At 61.7% G+C, this 21,133-nt stretch overlaps 3 protein-coding genes across 4 annotated transcripts in view; 1 reads left to right on the forward strand and 2 right to left on the reverse strand.

Annotated features, from left to right (window-relative positions):
* The window catches only part of SYMPK (symplekin), a 28,207-nt gene extending 23,139 nt beyond the window's left edge, over window positions 1-5,068 (reverse strand). Inside the window, exons 1-5 of one of the 2 annotated variants that reach the window (XM_012733767.1) lie at window positions 4,919-5,068; window positions 2,133-2,256; window positions 1,947-2,012; window positions 964-1,017; window positions 809-882 (exon numbers count right to left, since the gene is read on the reverse strand). In XM_012733767.1, coding sequence (XP_012589221.1) covers window positions 809-882; window positions 964-1,017; window positions 1,947-2,012; window positions 2,133-2,237 — 299 coding nt within the window. In that variant the 5' untranslated portion in view covers window positions 2,238-2,256; window positions 4,919-5,068. The remainder of the gene's footprint in view (window positions 1-808; window positions 883-963; window positions 1,018-1,946; window positions 2,013-2,132; window positions 2,257-4,918) is intronic. The other variant, XM_004694212.2, reaches the window with a different exon arrangement.
* Window positions 5,069-5,935: 867 nt separating this feature from the next.
* FOXA3 (forkhead box A3) lies at window positions 5,936-11,413 on the forward strand. Its single transcript, XM_004694213.1, has 2 exons — window positions 5,936-6,004; window positions 10,460-11,413. Exons 1-2 carry the CDS (start codon window positions 5,936-5,938, stop codon window positions 11,411-11,413), a joined length of 1,023 nt encoding a protein of 340 aa, XP_004694270.1.
* Window positions 11,414-18,480: 7,067 nt separating this feature from the next.
* On the reverse strand, window positions 18,481-20,883 carry IRF2BP1 (interferon regulatory factor 2 binding protein 1). Its single transcript, XM_004694214.2, has one exon. The coding sequence runs from the start codon at window positions 20,629-20,631 to the stop codon at window positions 18,877-18,879; it is 1,755 nt and encodes a 584-aa protein (XP_004694271.1). The 5' UTR covers window positions 20,632-20,883; the 3' UTR covers window positions 18,481-18,876.
* Window positions 20,884-21,133: the final 250 nt, after the last annotated feature.

A 21,133-nucleotide genomic window follows, 5' to 3' on the forward strand; every position in this document is an offset into this window, starting at 1 on the left:
GAGACAGAAAATTCCTGCCCTCGTGGAGATGACAATTTTGCAAAAGCAGCCAGTCCCCCGGGTTAGCGACACCATAAAGGACAGCACTGAGAGGGTGCGAGAGGCGTGGGCCCTGCCAGCCTCTGGGAAGTGAGGGAGCCAGTCGGGAGGCTGCTGGGGTGAGTGTCCCTGGCAGGCACGGAGATGGAGAGGCGAAGTCGCAGTGATTTAGGGAACAGCAGGGAGGTCGGAGGCCAGCAGTGAAGACCCGCGAGGTGGCAGGGTGGGGGGTCTGGGGGGTGACCTAGGGGGGTGCAGGCCCGTGGAGGCCTCAGGCCAGCATGAGACCTGAGGGACACTGCAGCAGAAGCGGTCAGGCACCATGTGTCAGGGAAGGGACAGTGTTTCCTGTAGGGGAAATGACGTAAAACTAGATGGTGGACACAGTAAAGGCCATGTGTATGTGACTTTCACCAAAATCAAGCAAATGAAGAGAGTGGAGGCAGGGAGGCCAGACTGGCCACTAAAGCTCACCAGGCAGGGGCAGTGGGGGCTCAGGGCCGTGTAATAGCAGGGAAGAGTCTGGAAAGCGGTGAGATGCTGCTTAGTTTTGAAGGGAGAGGTGGCAGTCCTTAAGGACGACACAACCGTGAAGTGTGAGAGAAGCAGAGGAATTCTAATGATCCCTGGATCACAAGCTTATGACAATTTGTGCAGAGGAGACAGAACAAGCCTAAGAAGCAGAGGATATGACTCCCAGGCCACCCAGGCCAGGCCTGGAGCTGAAGAGGCTGAGTCCACCGAGGGTGCTCCCGGGATCTCCCCATACCATGCCTCCTCGATGAAGCCAATGACAAATTTCCGCACTTCAATCGACTTGTCCGCCTGGAAAGCGATGATCTCCTGCCAAGTCAGGAAGAAGCTGGGTCAGCACAGCGCCAAGCCCACCCCCCCCAACCCCCCGCTCGCCGGTTTGTCACTCACATCCAGAAAGTTGTCCAAGAGCGTGGGGTCTTTGTTGATGATCAGTTCCTGGACCTGGGGACACACACCGGGCAGACACCTCAGCTCCAGTCCTGGCTCTGCCACGCCCTGCCACCGTCCCAGCCAGAGCCTCGCCACCCTGGGCCTCAGCCGCTGTTCTCTACCCAGGGACCCAGGCCAGCTGCGAGGCCTCAGCCCAGCAGGCCCATCCAGCAGGGATTTGTGGCTGTGAGCCCCTGTGCCTGGCAGGCTCTCTGGCGTAAGCCCTTCTGTGGGTAGACACACCCAGCACGGCCCAGGCCGGCCCCACAGCCCAGGTGCCTCACTGCATGCTCCACAGCCAGGCACAAGGACTCGCCAGCACTGCCACTGCGAGGCTGGCAGGGAGTCGTACCCAGGACCACAGGCCGAACGGGTGACTGAGCTGGGGCTCACACCCAGAGGTGAGCTCCACCTGCCTCCCAGCATCCCCCAGCTCCCAGGGCCACTTCTGCCTGTGCTCACGCTCCGGTGCCCTGGCTGAGACAGCCCTCCCGCCTGGCCTGCTTCTCAGTCAGCTTTCTCCAGGCCTCAGCTCAAATGTCCCCTCTGTGACTGTCCCCTCTGTGACCCCCTCCCCACCCTGTGCCTCAGGTAGGTCAGGAGCCCCTCTGGACTACCTCAGGCCCTAGGGTCCTCTATGCCTCCCCCTTTTGGGCCCCACTTTCAGGGGAGGAAACACAAGCGTGGGATCTGGACTTAAGAGTCCAGCACCAAAGTCCCAATGCAGTCAGCTCCCAGAAGAGCAAACCTGGGCTCCGAGATACTCTCCGTATGGGAAAGGGGTGAAATCACCCCAGCCCACGGGGCTCTGGTGAGAGCCTCTGCCTGACAGCCTGAGCAGGCACATCCCCAGGGCTTCAACGTGGACACCCATGTGGCTACCATCTTCCTTCCCACAGGCTTTTGCACCCCAGGCCTGCTCAGCCCGCCCCACCCCTCACCTGCTTGAGAACTGTGATCTTCGAGTCATTGGTGATGAGCGCTGCCTGGTTCAGGAGATCCACCACCTGGCGGGAGGGGAGCCAGTGATGGAGCTGCCTCGTCAGCCCAGCCCCCCACGCCCCAGGGCTCTGCCACCTGGGCACGGGCCTCCCCGAGGCGGGGGCTGTGCCTCGTCCTCCACTCACTCTCTCTGAGGTGGTCATGCCATCGATGCCCGGCCCTTCCTCTTGTGTGAAAAACTGGGAGGCTACGCTCCGGCGAGTGACGCTGTCCCCACTGCTGCCTGCCATGGCTGCTGTCCGGGGCGCCCTGGAGGAGAGGTGGATCAGCTCTGGGGGTCAGGACTAGGCTGGATCTTCACCCCACTCTTCACCAAGGAACCCTCCTTCCCCACCTATCCCGGCTCTAGGTCTTCTGAAGCTCCTCCCCCCTCTCAGGTCTGCCTCAGACCTTATATATGTGGGGTCTGTCATCCGGGGAGCCTCATGTCTCCCTGCTTAGAGGCAGTACCTCAACTACCAGGCCCCTCAGTGCTTCGCACCCCCGGGCTGATCTCAGCACCCACTGGCTGGCTGCACCTGTATACAGCCACCCCGCGGGCTGGGGCGCTGCCTGCTCCCAGCCGGCTGCACTCTCTCCGGCCCCAGAACAGGCTTTCTGGCGAGTGGGGGGAGTCACGCTGCTGCCATTGTGTACATGGGATGAGACCGGTCACATCTACTGTACACAGCAGCGATCACGCAGCATCTGCCCAGCGTGACTGTCCGGCACCCTCCCGAAACCCTCCTTGCTGTCGCCCCACATCCTGCTCCGAGCGGAAGCCGGCATCTTCACCAAGGCCTCGAAGGCGTCGGATCTCAGCCCGCATGTCCCGCTCTGGCTTCCTGTCTCCGGGAAAGGCCAAGCCCACCCCTTTCTCAAAGTCTCCATGCACCTCTTCCTTCTCCCTGGAGTACTCTTCACCCCAGGTGAGGGACAACTCGCTTTCTTCAGTCTCTTGGGAGTGAGCTTTTCCTCTCCCCCAAATTGAGAGTTCAGCTTCTTCTCTCTCCATCTGTGCTGCGCTTCTCTTCTCCATGGACTTTATTACCACCCACACGCTACATATTGATAAGTTCCACGAGGGGAGAGATGTGTGTGGCCACATCTGCCCATTAGTTCACTGTTTTGTATTTTCTGCCTGCAACAGTGCTGGGCAGCTAGTAAGTGCTCCATAAATACCAGCTGAGGGGCGCCAAAGGCTTCCCCAATCGCTGGGCTCAGTAACTGCCTTTTGCCCTCAAAATGCTTGAGAAAAATAATAACTAGTATTGACTAAGTGTGTAATACACACTGGGCACAATTCTAATATACCTATCACCCATCTCAGTCTCATACTTACTCTTAAGTGAAGAAGAGGAACTAGGCCCTTTCTGATGTGCAGGGGTTAAAGTCTCAGTGCAATCAAGCTATCCGCAGCCACTGGGGCATGAGTTCGATCCCCGGCCAGGAAGTGACCCACGGGCACAGCAGACCTCTCCTGACCCGCCTGCTGCTCCCCCTGGCCGTGTGCTTCACAGTCCGCCTGTTCTGCTCCCCCTCTGTCTCTGGTGGATCCTCTCACCCTCCTCCCCACACCTTTGGCCTGCACTCCAGTTCTTGTATGTATAAATAAAAATAAATTCTTTTTTAAAAAGGGAAAACTAGAGAGAATCTAGCTTTAATTTCCAATGTATGAGAAAACCTGAAGGTCATTGAGTTGAAGCCATGGGGGCAAAGGCTCACAGCCTCTGCGAGGCTGAGCGAGCGCCCAGCTGCAGTACCTGTGCTGCTCACCACAGCAGCACCCACCTGACGGGAAGCTCCTCCCCCCAGCTGTCCTTGCAGCCCAAGGCGTGTGGCCACAGCACACTGCTGGACCCATGAGAGCATAAGGACCCCTTTCTAATGACCCTTTCCACTCTTCTCTCAAATACGTCGGGATCCACCAACATCGTTTCCTTCTCCCACTCTGTGACTGTCCCTTTTCGGCCCAAGTATATACATGTCGCCCCCTCTCTTGGAAGCATGCAGTGAACGCTGTCTTCTAGTCTGTTTTCACTGAACATGTCCCAGGAGTGTGGAGACGTCCACGTTCCTGCCCCCGCCCCATTCCCTTTTATAGCTGCAAAACATTTTATTCCCGAGCTGTGTCCTGACTTTTTCAGCCTGTCTCCCTATTCAAGAACATTTGGGGGTGTTTTTAGTCTTTGCTACTACCAGCCATTCCTGCTTCCCCTTCCATCCTGGGGTACCACGGCCTCCCTCTCACCTAGGAGTCTGAATCCCTTCATCTACAGAGTAACCCTAGGAGTTTATCTTTCATTCTGCGAACAATAACTGGGTGTCTTCTGAGTGGCCGGCTGGCCGGCATTACAGCGGGTGACCAGCACTGGGGCTCAAGATCCCCGACAGCGCAACCACACAAATAAAGGTGTGATAACGAATGAGCCGACACGTGACGTGAAGGGAAAGAACGGGGGCCTAGGAAGGAGTGCGTTCAGCAGGGGGGTTTCGGGATAGAGGGCGGGAAAAGGAGGACTTGGCAGAGGAAGTGACGCTGCAGCGGAGCCCCAAAGATGAATGGGCGCTAGCCGGGTAGAGGGATGAAAGGATGTTGCGGGCGGAGGGGGCGGCTTGTGCAAAAATCCTAAGGCGGGAAGGCGCATGGCGAGTTTGAGGAACCCAAAGGCCGGTGCAGCAGTGTGAAGTGTGAATGTGCAAAGAGGCAGAGCCGAGGCCGGCGGGGCCGACGCGCCCGGGGGGCCACGTTGGAACTTTGCCCTGAGGGCGCTGGGAAGCCACGAGAGGGTCCTGGGCAGGAAAGAAAGTGGGGTACCGAACGTCACTGCTCCCCTCTCCTCGCAGCGCACTCACCCTCCCCCGCCAGCGCCCTGCCTCTTCAGGGTCCTTCCCCCCTGGACCCTCGGGCCCCCACGCCGCCCCCGCTCACCGCGGCTCCGGCCTCCGTCCCCCTCGCGCCCCCTCAGCAGCGCCTCTTCGCAGACGACGACGCCGCCATCTTCCGTCCCTCGCCGAGACACTGCGCACGCGCCCCTCCCACAGGACCGCCGGGAAATGGAGTCCACGCTGCGGCCCAGCCTGGCCCCTGCCTGGGCCGCGTGAGCGGCCTTCTGCCCGCCCCCGGACGAAGCCGGGGCGGCCCTTCATTTCCGGCCTTCGCGCGCCATGCCTCCTGGGAAATGCAGTCCCTGATGGAGGCGCGGGGCCGCGGGGAGCTGGGGCTTCTGGGAAATGGAGTTCTCGGTGGCTCCGCGTTCCTGGACGGCTGGTGGCGGAGAGCGCGCAGAGGGCGGGCTGGCACCTCCCGAGTCCTGGAGGTGGTCGGTGGCCCTAGTGGGGTCTGAGTGGAGGCCCCGGCCCCCTCCGCCTTTGAGCCCGACCCTTTACACGGTGTGGAGCTTCTCAGCCGTCCCCACCCGTCCAATGCCAATGGGCTTTCTGATCTGTCCTTAGAGCGGCAGAAGGGGGCCCCTTCGAAGCTAAGTGCGCTCTGGGCCCTCTTTTTTCGGGGCGACTCCACCGAACTCTGGCTATTTGTCTTCTGTCGAAAAGATGCCACCCGGTATAGAAGGGCCCAGAGTTCTGCCCCCCGCGGCTCCAGTATCAGCAGCGCCTCCCACCGCAGCTCTCGGGTCCCCGGGCTGCGGCGCCCGTCGCCCTTGGTCCGTCTCCTCGCAATCCCGCAGGGGGCGCCTCAGTCCGAGCGCGCCGCTCTCGGGGAGGCGGGCGGGGTGCCCGGAGCGGGCGAGGGCGGAGTGGGTGGGGGGGGGTGTCCCCAGCTATAAAGCGTGGCCGCCTCCCGCGGCGCCCGGGACGGCTGAGACCCGAGGCGGTCGGACGGCGGGCGCCGGTCGCAGCTCGGGCCGCGCGGGCTGAGAGATCAGAAGTGCTCGGCTCCCCCCACCCCGGACCGGAGCGGGGGCGGGTGGGGGTGCAGGCCCGGGGGATGCTGGGCTCGGTGAAGATGGAGGCCCATGACCTGGCGGAGTGGAGCTACTACCCGGAGGCGGGCGAGGTGTGTCCCCGGGGACCGCGGAGCGGGAAGTGGGGGGCAGGAATCACGGTGCGGGCTCACATGCGGGCCAGGGGCTCAAATGGGGGCCCCAACCAGAGTGGAGGAGCTGGGGAACTAGAGATGCGGAGACCAGGTGTAGGAGTGAGGGAAAGGGGACAGGGCATGGGAGCGTGGTATAGAAAGTGGGAGTCGGGAAATTTTAGGCAAAGGGTCAGGTCATAGCCGGAAGATGAAGTCTGGGCATTGGGAACCCCAAAACTTAAGGGATTAAAATGAACAAACCAAAGATAAGAATCAGAACCTCAGAATAGCTGGGGCATTAGGACATGGGGGTCAGAATGGAGGGAAGAGGTAGGAACTAAGAGATGGGAAGAGGGAAGCCACTATTTAGGGGAGCTCAAGGTGGGAGCTCACTGTGAGACTAGTGTGAAAGATGGGGCTTCTGGGGTTGGGATTCAGGGGTACGGGTCACAATGGTGATCTAAGAGGTGGGGGCTGTTGCTCAGAGATAAGAGACCCGAGGTGCTAGATGAGGTTTCGTTTGGGGAGGCTGAAATAACAGGTGGGTTAGAATTGGGGATCAGATCGACAGGGACCCCAGATGGGGTCAGAATTGGGAGCCTGAGAGCAGGAGACGGGGACAACCACAGCACTGGCAGAAGAGGAGCAATCTCTGCACCCCGCCTTCCTTCACTCATGACCCTCACCCCTCCCGGCTGAACTTCAGGGGTTTAATTGTTATTAGAGACCCTCAGCAGGGATTCTTGCTGGTGGAGGCCAGAGGGTTTCAGATTTCTCACCTCCCCCCTTTTCCTTCAAGCAATTTCTAGTAATTGCTAATGTCCTCAGCAGTCCCACCTCGGAGCAGACCACCCAGTGTAGGGGGAGGGGGTTTATCTTAATTCCCTCACCCCAGCAGATAGAAAGTCCTTCCTGAGTCTAATTCCCATTCCTCTTGCTGCAGGGATTTATTAGCTGGCACCCTTGGGGGGCAGGGGCTTGTTGGACGGTTATGGGGGTCTGGACACTTAGCTCCTAACCTACAAAGCATGTGTGGGCTTGAAGTGGGGGTGTGAAGCTGGGATAGCTGTGTTCCCCAAGGAGGCTGCAATCTGTGGGGACTTCGGGGCTCCAGCAGTCTGGGGTTTGAAGCTGTAGGTTGGGACTGTGGGGCTTGGCCAGGTGCCCAGCAGGGGCCAGTCCTGGGGCTGTGGAGGTGTGAGGTGCAGGTGGGGTGGGGCAGGCTGAGCTGAGGAAGAGGTTGCCAGTGTGGAGAGGTGGAGGTGGGGCCACCAGCGGTGTCCATTGTACATTGGGGGAGTCAAAGACTGGGGTGGGAGGTGTGGGCAGTGGGGGGTTCCCAGGAGTGGGGGGGGGTCCCAGCTGGACCCTGGAAAGTTCAGAGCCAGGGGTTGAGTAAAAGGGGCTAATTGCAAATCCATGTTGGGGGGTACATCTGAAGAGATAGATGGTGGGGAGGTCTTCACATGGAGAAGTCATGAATTGGGGTGCAGTCTGAAGTTTGGGAGATAATCTGCCTGGAGATAATGCCGGAAATTGAGGGTGCTGAGGGCATGTTTTGGGAGAGTAGACCTATAAGGGACTGGAGTAGGAATACTGTTTGAGGGGCTCTCCACCCTTCCCATCGGCGAGCCACCACCTCTTCTTGGGTCAGAACAATAGAGCGAGAGACATGTGCTCCTCAGCGAGGAGGAATAGGGTCCCCACTGCTTCTTGCCCACCATGCCCTCCTGCTGGGGCGATGCTGACACCCCCAGGCCGTTTCCTGTCTGAAAGGAAATTGAAGAGTTATCACACTGGGGCATCCCTACTGGCTGAAGCAACTCTAAAGTGCGCCCCAACTTTAAAGATGGAAAACCCTGAGCCTGTGGAGTCGAGTCGGGGTGGGGGGTGGGGGCGTCCTGGGCTCTAGACTGAGGCTGAGACCAGGCTTCTAGCTTCACACTCTCCCTGTCACACCCTCCTCCGGAGACAATAAGGAAATGAAAGGGGAGAAATTCCAGCCTTCTGGGGTGGGGGTGCAGGTCCCCTGAGGGCTTCCCCCCAATCTTAGCCCCACCCTGGCAGGGGAGATCCGGCTCAGACCCGGACACTGGGGGTTCATCCCAGCCCCGGGGCGTGGGAAAGCCAAGGGTGGATTAGGGCAGCTGGAGTGCCTGAGGTCAGACCTCAAGGAGGACTTCCTGGTGGGTGGAGAGCCAGAAAAGGAGGGCCCTGGGGTCTGAGCTGGAGAAGCTGGGGGGTGGCCGCGAAGAGATTTAGAAACTCTGATCTTCACGAATCCATCACCTCTCCTGTGGGCCCCCCTTTTATTCTGGGGAGGGGCGGAGCTGGTGGGGGGGTGTCAGTTGGAGGGGAGTAACTGTGCCCAGATGGCAATGCTGAGTGAGGGAAGGAGGTGCAGAGAATGGCTTCACCCCAGAAGGAGAAAGAGACATGGGGGAGGCTTGGGAAGAATGGGGTAGAGAAAGACAGAGACAGGTGCTGAAGAGAGAAAAACAAAGTGGAAGGGCAGAGAGAGACAATGTGGGGGGCAGGAGAGAGAGGGCTCAGGAAGTGTCAGGAGGAGAGAAGTGGGGGAGACTAGCAGAGGAGGGGAAGCATGAAAGAGATCAAGGGGAGAGACGGGAGATAGAGTAGAGACAGACAAGGGGAAGGTGCGAGAAGAGACAGAGACACAGTGGGCGGGGATGAGGGAGAGTGGAAGGGAGGAATTTACAGATACTGAGTCAGACAGACGGACACACACGCACACACACACAGGGAGATGCCAAGACACATTCCAGGCGGTACCTGGAGACACGTCTACCTGTCCCTGACTTCCTGAGGAACCCTGGCAATCCCCTTTTCTCTCTGGACCTTGCGTTCTGCAGATGCTGGCCGTGAAAGGGGCTCCACAAGAGCCCAGCCAGCTGGCTCCTTCCAGAGCTAGAGCAGGACCCCCAAGCCACTGGACTTTCTGGGGGGAGGGAACAGGGCAGACAGGAAGACAGGAAGTGGGCCCTCAAAGGAGAGAGGATGAAAGACAGTGACCAGAGAGGGCCAACACAGAGCAAGGGAGATCACTACTATCCCCAGGGCTTCACCGCTTCCTTGCTCCCCGCTCACTTCCTGCTAGACTGGCAGCCCCATGAGGGCAGGCTGCATTTCCGTCTATCTGGGTCGCTGTTTTTAGAGCATGATTCAGAATGTCAGTCCAGAGCCAGGGTTTGCAACCCCAATTCTGCCCCTTCCTTGCTGTGTGACGCAAGCACCCTCGCTGGGCTCAGCTTCCTCGGCTGTAAAGTGGGCACCATCAGAACCCCCACACCCTCACCTGTGTGATTAAGGCTCACGGGGGCCTCGCCTGTGCTGGACCAGTACCTGGCACGGAGGAGGAAGCCAATAAATGTCTGTTAAATATTTGAGAGAATATGGAGAGGCTATTTTGGGAGACTTCGGCCTGTCTGCTGTATTTCATTGGGCTAGGAAACATGTTTTTGCCGTTTGATCATTTATGAAAGTGGAATTGCTTTTCTTGTCCATGGTGTGTAGGAATTATAATTGGCAGCGAGTTTCCCCCGGTCACTGTTACCCAAATCCCACTGCTTTTTACAGCAATGCCTTAGACTTGAGGATATACTGTAAGGAGGGGGTATATTTGGTTGACGTGGGATTTCTGGTATTCAAATAGTTTTGACTCATTAAAAGCTAATTTTATAAAAGGATATACTATCAGGTAGATTAGATAAACTAGTTTTTCTTTTTTTTCTTTTTTTCTTTTTTTTTCCCCAGAAGCGCTTTAAACTCTTAAAATGTATTGGGGATGACCCAAAGGTTTGCTGTGGGCATGGATCACGTCTAGTCTCTAGTTGCCCGTTAAAACTGAGAAGGTGTTCGAGTATATTTTAATTCATTTTAAAAGAGCGGCCATTCGTTAGTATAAAGAATGCATTTGAATTATAGTGACTACTTCAAAGCGTTTAGGGGGCGAGGCCTGGCTCGGTTTCGCTCCTGTTTCCTCTGGTGCCTGCCTGCATAGGACACAGCTGGATGGCTCTGGAGCGGGAACCAGGCCTTGCCATGTCACATGGCAGGTAACCTCTGGAAAACTCCACTGTATACTCATGAGAGGAGGAGAGCGAAAAAGCTAATAATATAATATTTTTATGAAAATAATTTGGGCCTCATGGACACACTAGAGGCGTCTTGGAGACTCTCCAGGGCGTCTGGACCACACTCTGAGAACCCCTTAGAGAATGCACTCCAGTATCGGGGAGCATGGAGGAGCCCGCGGGGTGGGGGGGTAGGGGTGCATGATGAAGGGGAAGAGCGAGACTCACGAGACAGTGACAGTGAGGAAAGGACCGAGGAGACCCAAGACCCCATGGGGGGGGGGGGACTCAGCCTGGTGGAGACTCGGTGACCCCTCCCCATCTCTCTCTCTCCCTGCAGGTCTACTCTCCGGTGACCCCAGTGCCCACCATGGCCCCCCTCAACTCCTACATGACCCTGAACCCTCTGAGTGCCCCCTACCCCCCGGGGGGGCTCCCTGCCTCCCCGCTGCCCTCGGGACCCCTGGCGCCCCCGGCCCCCACGGCGCCCCTGGGGCCTACCTTCCCAGGCCTGGGTGCCAGCAGCGGAGGGGGCAGCAGCTCTGCGTACGGGGGCCCGGGGCCGGGGCTGGTGCACGGGAAGGAGATGCCGAAAGGGTACCGGCGGCCCCTGGCGCACGCCAAGCCGCCATACTCCTACATCTCGCTCATCACCATGGCCATCCAGCAGGCGCCAGGCAAGATGCTCACGCTGAGCGAGATCTACCAGTGGATCATGGACCTCTTCCCCTACTACCGGGAGAACCAGCAGCGCTGGCAGAACTCCATCCGCCACTCGCTCTCCTTCAACGACTGCTTTGTCAAGGTCGCTCGCTCCCCAGACAAGCCCGGCAAGGGCTCTTACTGGGCGCTGCACCCCAGCTCAGGTAACATGTTCGAGAACGGGTGCTACCTGCGCCGCCAGAAGCGCTTCAAGCTGGAGGAGAAGGTGAAGAAAGCGGGCGGCGGGTCCTCCGCCAGGGGCGCTGCCGCCGCGCCCGCCCCCGGCGCCTCTGCGCCCCAGCCTGCGCCCCCCGAACCTGAGGCCCAGGGTGCCGAAGAGGTGGGGGCTCTGGACTGCGCCTCCCCCCCCTCCTCCACCCCTTATTTCCCCGGCCTGGAGCTCCCCGGGGAGCTGAAGCTGGATGCGCCCTACAACTTCAACCACCCCTTCTCCATCAACAACCTGATGTCCGAACAGACGCCCGCGCCTCCCAAACTGGACATGGGGTTTGCGGGCTTCGGGGCCGAGGGCGCCGAGCCCGGGGCCTACTACCAGGGCCTCTATTCCCGCTCGCTGCTGAACGCGTCCTAGCAGGGCCGCAGGCGCTTCGGGCATGCGGCAGCCCGCACCACCGGCTCCGGAGCCTGAGCCCACGGCTCGGCCCGTCCGTTCACGTCTTGGTTGGCCTGTTGCTGTGGTCTCTGTGGGCCCCGTGCGGATCCACGGGGCACTGTGATCCTTGCCATTGGCATCTCAGTGGGCCCGTTGGGTCCGGCCAAGACTACCGCGCTGACTGATGCTACGGGTGGATCCATTGGGAGCCCAGTGGGTGCCATCTTGGCTGGCCCCTTGAGCCCTGAGGTGGACAGCCTCCGGGCCAACCCTTTGGGTGTGATGGTGATACTTTCTCAATGACATATGCTTTGGCCCGTTGGGCCCTGGGATCACTTTTTTGATGGACTACTTGGCACCGAAGTCAGCCACCACTCGACCTAACATTTCTTGTTTCTCTGGGTGCTGTGATGGCCACCATCTTGGCTGGCTTACATAAGCAGTGTACCTTGTGCACGTGACAGCCCCCGACCCTCCCCCCCCCAGATGTTGCCATGGGTCTCTTGGGTATGAGTGAGTGGGGGGACAGAGATGAAAATCTACCTTCGTTTCCCCTGGAGCCCATCCCCCTGGCCTGGTCCAGGAGCGACCAGAAAGGACTGGTGAAGGTGCGGGGAATTTCTACTGAAGTCTAGTTCTTGCCTGGGAAGCGGAATACTGGCTGTGTTTCACCATTAAAGGCACCATTTCTGCCGGTTGCTGAAGTCTCCTTTCCTTGGCGGGTGGGCCCTGTGGGGCTTGAGCGCCTGACTTCTGTTCCCTGACCCCCTCTCCCTCCTACCCCCCAGGGCTGCCTGCCCCTGGGGGAGGGGCTGGGGGAGCCATCGACCTGACCTTTGGCTCTTTGCTGTCCCTGACCCCAAGGACAGTTTGCTTACAGATAGCAGCCCCCGCAGCGGGGGAGCCAGGGCAGCGGGGGAGGTGGCGCGCTGTGACCAAGGCCATCTCCCCACCTCCACTGCCCAGACACACCCCCCTGCTCCCCGGCTCAGGGCGCCCAGGGGCCGTGCAAGTTCGGGCGGTGTACACTGAAAGGGAATGGATGTGCTGGCGCTTCTCGGTGTGCGTGTGCGTGCCATGTTCTGGGTGTCTCTGATCGCAGATGCCGACGTGTGTGTCTGCTCTTGGGGTGCTTCTCTTTGATCCCTACCCCAGGGCCCTCTGCGTCTCACGCAGACAGGTGTGTGTCTCGGTGGGTGGGTCCCTTGTCCACACGCTGCCGCCCAGCCTCTGTGGTCGGGTCCGTGCTGAGTGGGGTATGTGTGACGGTCCGTGTCCAGTCGACGGCCCCCGCGTGGGTGTCGTGTGTGTGCACCTGCGTCCGTGTTGTGGGTCTGTCGCGTTTCCCATCGATCCAGCAGTCGGCATCCATGTTTACCAGGCGGCACATGTTCAGCGCCCACCGACCCGCAGGCCCTGGTGTGTGGGGAGGAGGTGGCCCTGTCGGCCGCGTTCTGGGTGTCTCCTCCTCCAGGTCCTCGAGGGCCCAGCTCTGTGTCCATCACTGAGGCCCCGAATGGGAAGGGACTGGGCCCCGGTCACTTGCTGGGGCTGCCTGTCCCTCAGTCTGTGGCGTCTTCCATGGCCACTGACTCCAGGCGCCCTTCGTGGACGCGGCCTGCTGCGGTGCGGCTTCTCCCGGCGCCACCGTCCTAACGGCTCCCTGTGCCCTTCTCCCTGGCCCCTGGCTTTTGGGACGGCGCTCGCTCATCCTGTCTCACTTGGTCTCTCTTGTGAACTCTTTCTTACTCTAGATTACTGCTTTGACTCGACGCTTCCCTCTGCACCCATGGGTGTCCCTCCTTGCCTCGGGACGCTAACTCCCTCTCCCAAGGCCCGTCTCCCCCACTCCTCCGCCCCCCTCAGCTCCCCGAGTTTCCACCTCTACCTGCCACCTCGCAGGCCTGTTTCTGCGGCTGTGCGGGCCGTCCGCGTGTCACCCCCGCCCTGCCGTGCTGGCTCCGTCCTTCCCACCAGCCTGGCTGTCCTGGGCCGGCCAGGGAATTCCTCCTGGTTCCTGGAAAAAACAACTGGGGCCGAGAGAAAGGCCCTCAGTCTCCCCGGGCGCCCGCCCCCCTCCCTCGGGCCTGGGGGTCTCTCCCGGAGTCAGCCGGCCCGAGGCAGGAAGCCCTGCGGTTTCTGGCTTCTCCCAGGCGGCCTCCGGATCTGGCCCCCGCCCCCCGGCCAACAGCCCAAATATTATTCCGCAGGAGGAGTCGGTGGCAGCGGGAGGAGGCCCAGGCTGAAAGAGGCTTTCAGGGCGGCCAGGCCTGGGGCTTCCTGTCCCCAGGCTCGGGCCTCAGGCCGCCCCAGTGGGGACCTCAGGTGGCCGGAGGGGCGGGGTGTTGTTCTAGGGTCCTGGGGGAGGGTGGGGCCATCCGCCGGGGCGTCTGGCGGCCACCAGCTCGGCTGGCGTGGGCAGGTGTGACCCCCACCCCAGGGACAGCCGGCTGATGTCCAGTGTGGAAAAGTACCACAGCGAGACGTGGGACGCATGGACAGACATGAGGACGCCAGGGATCAGGGATGGAGGGGTAGTGTTGGGGACACGCAGCGGCCTGGGCTGCAACGGCCAGGCCTGGACACCGCCTGTGGGCTGAGGTGACAGATGGACCCAAGGGCCTAGGGAGGGGGCCGTGGCTGGGGAAACGGGACCCCACGGCGGGCAGAGGGCATCAGAAGGCTTGAGATGACACTGATGATGGTGATGACAACAATGTTGAAGGCAGCAACAGCAGCCGCCGCCCACCAGGCCCTACCGGTGTGTTACTGGTGAAGCTGAGGCCGGGGGAGGTGGGAGCGAGGGGGGCGCCAGACCTGCACCCAGGCGGTCCGAGCCTGAGTCCGGTCCTGGATCACAGGGCTCTTCTAGAACACGGGGGGCGCCCAGGGGTCTCAGTCCCTCCTCCCTGTCATCACCCTGTTTCCCACCACTGGCTGCTGCAGCAGCGGGAGGAGAAGCCCCAGAAGCCGGCGGTGCCCAGGTGGTTTCCGAGCGCGCCCCGTGGACGGGCGCCGGCCCATGGCGCCCCGGTCTGCGGCTCTGGCCAGGACGTGTCCGGTCGGTGTACTAGTGCGTGACGCGGGAGCGCCCGCCAGTCGGGGTTGGCCCGCTGTGGGGTTATGGGTGTCGCTGTGCCGCTGACCGCCTGCACCACACTGTCCGTCTACGGTCACCGTCTCCGCGTCCTGCTCACCGCGTCCCGTTGCCGTTTCTCTCTCTGAGCCCCTGTGCCCGACAACCGCTGCGTCCCGAAGCCCCTCACAGGGTCTGTCACCACGTGTCGCTATTACTGGGCCGTGTGTCACTGTGTCTGTCCCCTGATGTGTCACCGCGTTCCTCACTGCCCAGGCCACAGGTGGGCGTGTCGGGCCCGCTGTGCCAGCGCTGGGGCCCATCCCATGCCGCCGTCGCCTGCCGAGAGCCAGGCTGGCCCTGTTTGCAGTGCCTGCCCCAGGTAAACACCAAGATCCGGAACCTGGGCCACCTCCCTCCCCTCCACTCCCTGGCCTTCAATCTGCCCTGGAGTGGGCTGGACCAGAGCACCACAGGCGGGGCCCCCAAAGTGCAGATGCACCCCCAGCCTCCCAGGCCCCCCGCACTGGCCCAGCCCAGCCTGTCCGCCTCTCTGGGTGTCTCTCGGCTACATTCTGGGCCTTTCTGCCCTGCTCCCCTCGGGGTTCCTCTGCAGTCTGCCTTGTCTGGAAAGCCCCGTCTTCACTCCTGGCTCTGACTCTTCCCCTCTCCTCAGTGAGATCAGCGTCTCCGCCTGTGCTCCTGCCCTCCCACCTCTGCTGGTCGCTTGGTGCGCTCATACTTGTAGGCTTTTCTCCTTTTGTCACCGTGGCCCTGGCCTGGCCGCTCGCTCTGAGGGTCTCCGGGCGCCCCGCCCCGAGGAGGCAGACCTGTGCCATGCCCGGGGGCAGAGCGCGTGGCCCTGGCCCTGGCCCCAGCCCGGGCGTATACATAACGACGTATATGCATATTATTTATATCTGCGCGGGGCAGCGGGGCAGACACTGGGGCCTTTGTGTGGCCGCTGCCCGCGGCCTGCCCGCCTGCCACTCCTCTCCCTTCGTCCCTGCCGCCCGCCTGCCTCCACTCCCCCCCCACAGAAAGGTTCCTGTGGGGCCTGCCAGCTTCCTCTGCCTGAGGTGTGAGTGGGCACGCCACGGGCGAGGCGGGCGGGGGGGCCAGGGGGATTTTTCCAGCCCCGGGTGGGACGGCTTTCTCAGCCCGACGCTGCCTGTCTCCCTGGGGCCGGTGTCTTCGGGCCTCCCCAGGTCCTTATGTGGCCCTGGGACTCGGACACCCCTCAGACGCCATGCAGACCTGCGGTTTGTGTCTTACTCACTCAGACACACAGTCACCAGGTGTCTGCGGAGCCCCGGGCTCAGAGAAGCGAGATGCTGCCCATTCTAGCACATTCGGCGCCATGTCTACGTCATTGCGTCCTCTCAGCGCTGGAAGCCCACCGCCCATTTTGTTAGACAAAGTCCAAAGTCCTTCCCACGGCCTGGCCACCTCCCCCCCCCCATGCTCCCTTATAACTTCTCAGACCTCCCCCCCTCCCCACCTCACCATAGCTGTGTGGGCTACGTGTAGCTGCTTCTGGAACAAACCCAGCAGGCTCCTACCTCAGGGCCTTTGCACACACTATTCCTCTGGTGGGCTCCTTCACTGCCTTCTGTTCTTAGCATCCTTTTCTCAGTGAGCCCTTCCCAACCTCCCTCTTTAAAATAGCAACCACCATCATTCTCTCTCTTTTCCCTGGTGATCTCTTTGCCAGACATACGCTCCAGGGACACCTTATTTTGTGCATCTGCATCTGCCCCCCTGAGTACCAGCTACAGGAGAGGACTGGCTGGCTGCATTGAGCCCCCCACTGCCTACCCTATGCAGGTGGGGGGGCATCTGGGATGCTGTGGTGAGTGGCCCTGCCCCAGCAGGGCTCACAGTCTCAGGCAGTGATGGACCAGAATGTGTACTGGGGATAGGAGAGCCCAGAAACGGCGCCTGACACAGCTTAGCAGTCTTCCTGGAAGAGATGTCAGCGTGGCTGAGACTCGGAGCAGGAAAGTCAGGCCAGTCCTGTCACTGGTGACCAATAACCAAGAGAGACCAAGTCCTGCCTTCCTTCACAGAGTTCGGTCCTTCTCCGCTCTGAGAACTCTCGCGCTGAACCATCTACTTCTGATCTGAGCCAGCTTCCTAGTTCACAGCGGTTCTCGTCGTCGCTCCATCTCACTCACTCTTCTCTCAACGCCCTCTGTGCCACTCATCAGCACACCATTTGTTTAGTCTGTCTCAGCCTATCTTGACATTTCTCGAATTTTCTTTTCTGAACCTCTAGGTTTCCACCTCATCTCCCTCACCTCTGAGGGTCTATCAGGCTCTCCTGTCTCTTTCAGTACACAGGTCTTTATCTCCCTCCCCACCTCCACTGTCTCCCATCTTTCCATGTCTCTCGGCATCTGGCTTTCCTTCTCAAAGTCTCTTCACCTTCTCACTGATCCCCAAATAAACCCAGAACCCCTCTACTCTGGCCCCACCCTGGTGCTGGGGGAGGGGGACTGATCCAGCCCCTCACACCCACACAGGTCAGGCCTTCTGCTCTGTTAATGGTTAACCAGACCTCTATCTAGAATACACACTGGCAGGGCTGGGGGTGCCTCCCCTGCCCCCCACCCACCCACCAGCTGTTCTTAAAGGACCAGGTGTCCTCCACAACTCTACCGCCCTCTCTGGGGCCAAGGGCCCTGGTGTCTGGGAGCATCTAGCACTGAAGGGTGGGGGAGGGGAGACTCCCAGTGCTTGAGTCTGCAGAGCTGGGTGCTGGAGGCCTGGAGATTGCCCAGGAGGGGTGCCCAGGCTTTAAGCTCCATCCTGGCCTCCCTTGCCCTAGGCTTATCGCCTAGTATATTTAATCAGGGGTGGTTTTCCCAGCCCTGCCCAGAGCACAGGTTGGCAGTGCCAGGGCTGACAGAACACCTGAGACCTGCAGGCTGGGGGAGGGGCACAGACCCTTCCGTCCAAGAACCAGCAGGCAAAGAACAGAGGGATCTCCAGAAGGCACACAAGGCCCGTGATATTGGGGAGCTGGAACAGGGGAGTCTGCAAGGTGTGTGGTTGGATCGGGGTGACCCAGGGGCCTGGTGGTTTGGGGTCCTCCAGATGTAGCTGAGATCTGGGAGCAAACTTGGGTGCCAAGCTCACCGCGCGGAGCAGCGGCAGGACAGTCATTACCCGGTGCCGGTCCCTCCGCTGGCCTTTGCGCCGGCCAGGCATATTACCCTTTCCTGGAACCTCCAACTCAGGGTCGCGGGGGAGGCAGCAAGGTGGGGGCTCGGTTTCCGGGCCATCCCCTCCCCTTAACCCCTGCTTAGCCGCCGCCGGCCGAGGCCCCGCCCCGTGACGCCAGCCAGCAGGAAGTCCTGGTTAATGATCAGCTCACCGACAGGTGCGGGGCAAGGCTGCCGGCACATCAGAGGCGCCGCGGGGGGAGCCTTTTACCAGACTAGTCACGGTGTTCTGGCGGGGGGGGGCGGCCGCTGAGGCTGATCTCCCGGCGAGGGCGCGCCAGAAGCCCAGTTCAGGCTTCCCAAAAGCCCGCCTCTTGCGCTCTTGGGCACCACCAGGAGGGAGAAGCGGTCACCTTGCTCCCAGTAACCTGTAAGCGTAGCCCGCCCACGGAGGTCAATTTCCTCGGTAGTCCCCCCAGCAATCGAGCCTCAATTATCTCCCGCCGGCCCCATCTAGGAAGCCCCCATGCCTCTCTCCCCTCCCCTCGTGGGCGCTGTCTCCCACAGCCCAGGTACAGGGGGTGAACCCGAGCTTGCTCGGCGTTCCCTTGTCAGAGCCATCCCCTCTCGGCCTCAGTTCTGTCACCTGGAAAACGGGCCGGTGATTGGAACCAAGACCGCCCGCGGGCCCGCCTGAGTGAAGGGCGCCACCTGGAGGCCACGAGGCAGAGCGCGCGCCCTTGCAGGACCAGTTCCCCTCCGAAGGGGGCGCAGCAGCTCACACAACTAAGGGACCAAGAAGGAAAAACCCATCTTCAGGTTTATTGAAGGAGGAAAGGGGGTGGAAGGAGGGTGGGCAATAAAATGCTTTTGCTTCGTTTATAAAGAGCGAGATTTCGGGAGTCCCCGTCTCAAGGAGGAGGGGACACCTCTCCCCCAACTACAAGCAGCAGCAAAGCCAAGCCAGGAAGGGGAGAGGGAAACCAGAGGGGCCAAGGGACCCCAAACACTCCCCCGGACACAAGCCACAAGCTTTCTCCCCCCACCCTCAACGCATCTACCCAGGGGACCCAACTGGGATGAGGAAGGGGGTATGTACACAGGGGGGCGGCACGGGCTGGGTGGGGGAGGGAATAATTTACCCGCGGCAGCGGTGGGTGGCGAGGGGCGGGGGCCAGTAGCCTGATGGCAGTGCTGGCCTAGGGGTCCCGTTCTTTCTTGACCTTGATGTCTCCAGCAAGGATGGTGGCAATCTCGCCCTGCATGAAGGCCCAGGGGACGGAGGAGCCCACCAGCGGGCACTTGTCGCCACTGGGGCAGTACACCTCCCCAGCCGGGCCCTGCGCCTTGATGAACTCGCGCGAGCAGGGAAAACAGAACTTGTGTCCGGGCACGGAGGGGCACTGGACGAAGTGGGTGTCTTCCAGCCGCTCCCGGCATAGGGTACAGCACAAGGGGGCCCCCGGGGTGGCCCCAGTGCCACTTCCACCCCCACTAACAGCTTCTGCCCCAGCCGTGGGGCTGACTTCTGCCTCACCGTTACGGGCCACCAGGCGATGCTGGGCTGGGGGCTGGGCGGTGGAGGAGGCTGCAGGGCTAGCCCCCCCAGCACGCACAGAGCCCCCACCCCCTCCCGGGTCCTTGGGGGAGTGGCCCAGTGCCTCGGCCACATTCTTCAGGGCTGCGATGGGTGAGGGCACACCGGGGGTCTCGGCGGAGTACGGGCCACCGGGCGCCACCCAGTGACGCTGCTGCTGCTCCTCGGTGGTCATCTTCCCAGTCGCTTCGCCCTCGGGCTCAGGGGACGCTTTACGGCGGCGAGGTGTGGGTGCCAGGTTCCGGGAGGGGGCTCGCGGGGGTGGGCCGCACAGAGCTGCCGGGGCGGGCTCTGGGTACTGCTGTGGCAGGGCCTCGGCGGGCGCTGGCTCTCGGAAGCTGCGGACGCCATCGGTAAGCAGCTCACCCAGCTGGCGCCACTCCCCGGAGCCGTGCCTGCGTTCATATTCGAGGTACTTGAAGCCTGATGAGGCCAGGGCCTTGCCCGGCTCTCGCAAAGCATCATGAAACATCTGGCGAGCCACGGCCAGGACGCCTGCGTACACGTTGCCAGAGCCACAGGGGTATTCAGTAAAGAGCTTCAACTCGAACTCGAAGCCCGGCGGGCGGGCAGTAGCATCGAAGGCGAACACCCGTCCCACCAGCCCGTGATCCTTCTTGAAGCGGACGTTGAAGGGGGCGCAGGCAGACAGCGCCAGCAGCTGTTCCCGCACCGCTTTGGGGCGCCCGTGCCACTCCTCCGCCCGGCCCCGCATGGCTTCGTTCAGTTCTGCCAGACAGTCCGCATTCCTCTGCTGCTTCTCCTTCTCGAAATCCGAGCCGAAGACGGGCCGGGCAGGACTCAAGCCGGGTGCCAGCGTCAGGCCCCGGCTTCCCAGGCCAGACACCGCAGCTGCCAGCAGCCCGGGGGGCACCAGGCCAGGCATGGAGCCAAGCAGGGCCCTTCTTGCCCCCTCTGCCACCACATCCTCACGGCCCAGCCCATTGGCCAGGCGCGACCCCAACGTGTACTCCAGGGCAGGGGAGGGCAAGGGGAGGCGACTGGAAGATGTGGCCCTGTCATAGCGGTCCTGGCCGGAGACACCACCTCCTGTCCCCGACGGCTGGGCCTGGGCTTGAGGGGGCGGCAGCTGCGAGCCCTGCGCAGCGGACGTCGCCAGGTCCTTGGTGGTCGGGTGCTTGAGGGCCGGGGGCCCGGGCGAGCGACCCTCGGGGAGCACGTGGCTACGCTTGAGCTGGCGGGCGGCATCGATGAGCAGCTCGATGCGATCCGCGCCCTCGAAATTCACGCAGCCCCGACACACGGCCTCGCTGAAGTCCCACACCATGGCCCACGGCATCTTGGGCAGGTCGCACAGGTAGCACCACTGGCGGCGGGACGCCTGCACCGACGCCATGGTCCCCGCGCGCGCCCCGCCGGGCCCCCGTCTTTCACCCGCCGCCGGCGTTCGAGCCGCGCTACCAACGTTCGCTTCGTGTCCCCGGAACCGCGCGAGCCGCAGTCGGGCCTCGGGCTCGGCCTCCCCGCCGGATCCAGGCCCGGCCCCCCTTCCCCGCCCCCTGGGCCCTAAGCCTTTTTCCTCACTCCCGCCGCCTTGAACTGGCAGGTAGAGGCACGTCGGCGCCCCCGCCCGGTCCGGGCTCCCGGCCCCGGCCCCCCCTTCACCTGCTCAGCTCAGGATGGCTCCGGGCCCCTCACCCCCTTCACCTGCTCAGCTCAGGATGGCTCCGGGCCCCCCCCCCCCTTCACCTGCTCAGCTCAGGATGGCTCCCGGCCCCCTCACCCCCTTCACCTGCTCAGCTCAGGATGGCTCCGGGCCCCTCACCCCCTTCACCTGCTCAGCTCAGGATGGCTCCGGGCCCCTCACCCCCTTCACCTGCTCAGCTCAGGATGGCTCC

The sequence above is a fragment of the Condylura cristata genome, unplaced genomic scaffold (genome assembly GCF_000260355.1).
Source record: "Condylura cristata isolate star-nosed mole 26May11 unplaced genomic scaffold, ConCri1.0 scaffold00041, whole genome shotgun sequence".
NCBI lineage: Eukaryota > Metazoa > Chordata > Mammalia > Eulipotyphla > Talpidae > Condylura > Condylura cristata.

Excerpts from the sequence above, each read along its gene's own strand:
- IRF2BP1 (XM_004694214.2), bottom strand. The coding sequence starts at position 20,631 with ATGGCGTCGGTGCAGGCGTCCCGCCGCCAGTGGTGCTACCTGTGCGAC.
- FOXA3 (XM_004694213.1), top strand. The coding sequence starts at position 5,936 with ATGCTGGGCTCGGTGAAGATGGAGGCCCATGACCTGGCGGAGTGGAGC. Across the intron at positions 6,005-10,459 it reads ACTACCCGGAGGCGGGCGAG|GTCTACTCTCCGGTGACCCC; the intron begins GTGTGTCCCCGG and ends CTCTCCCTGCAG.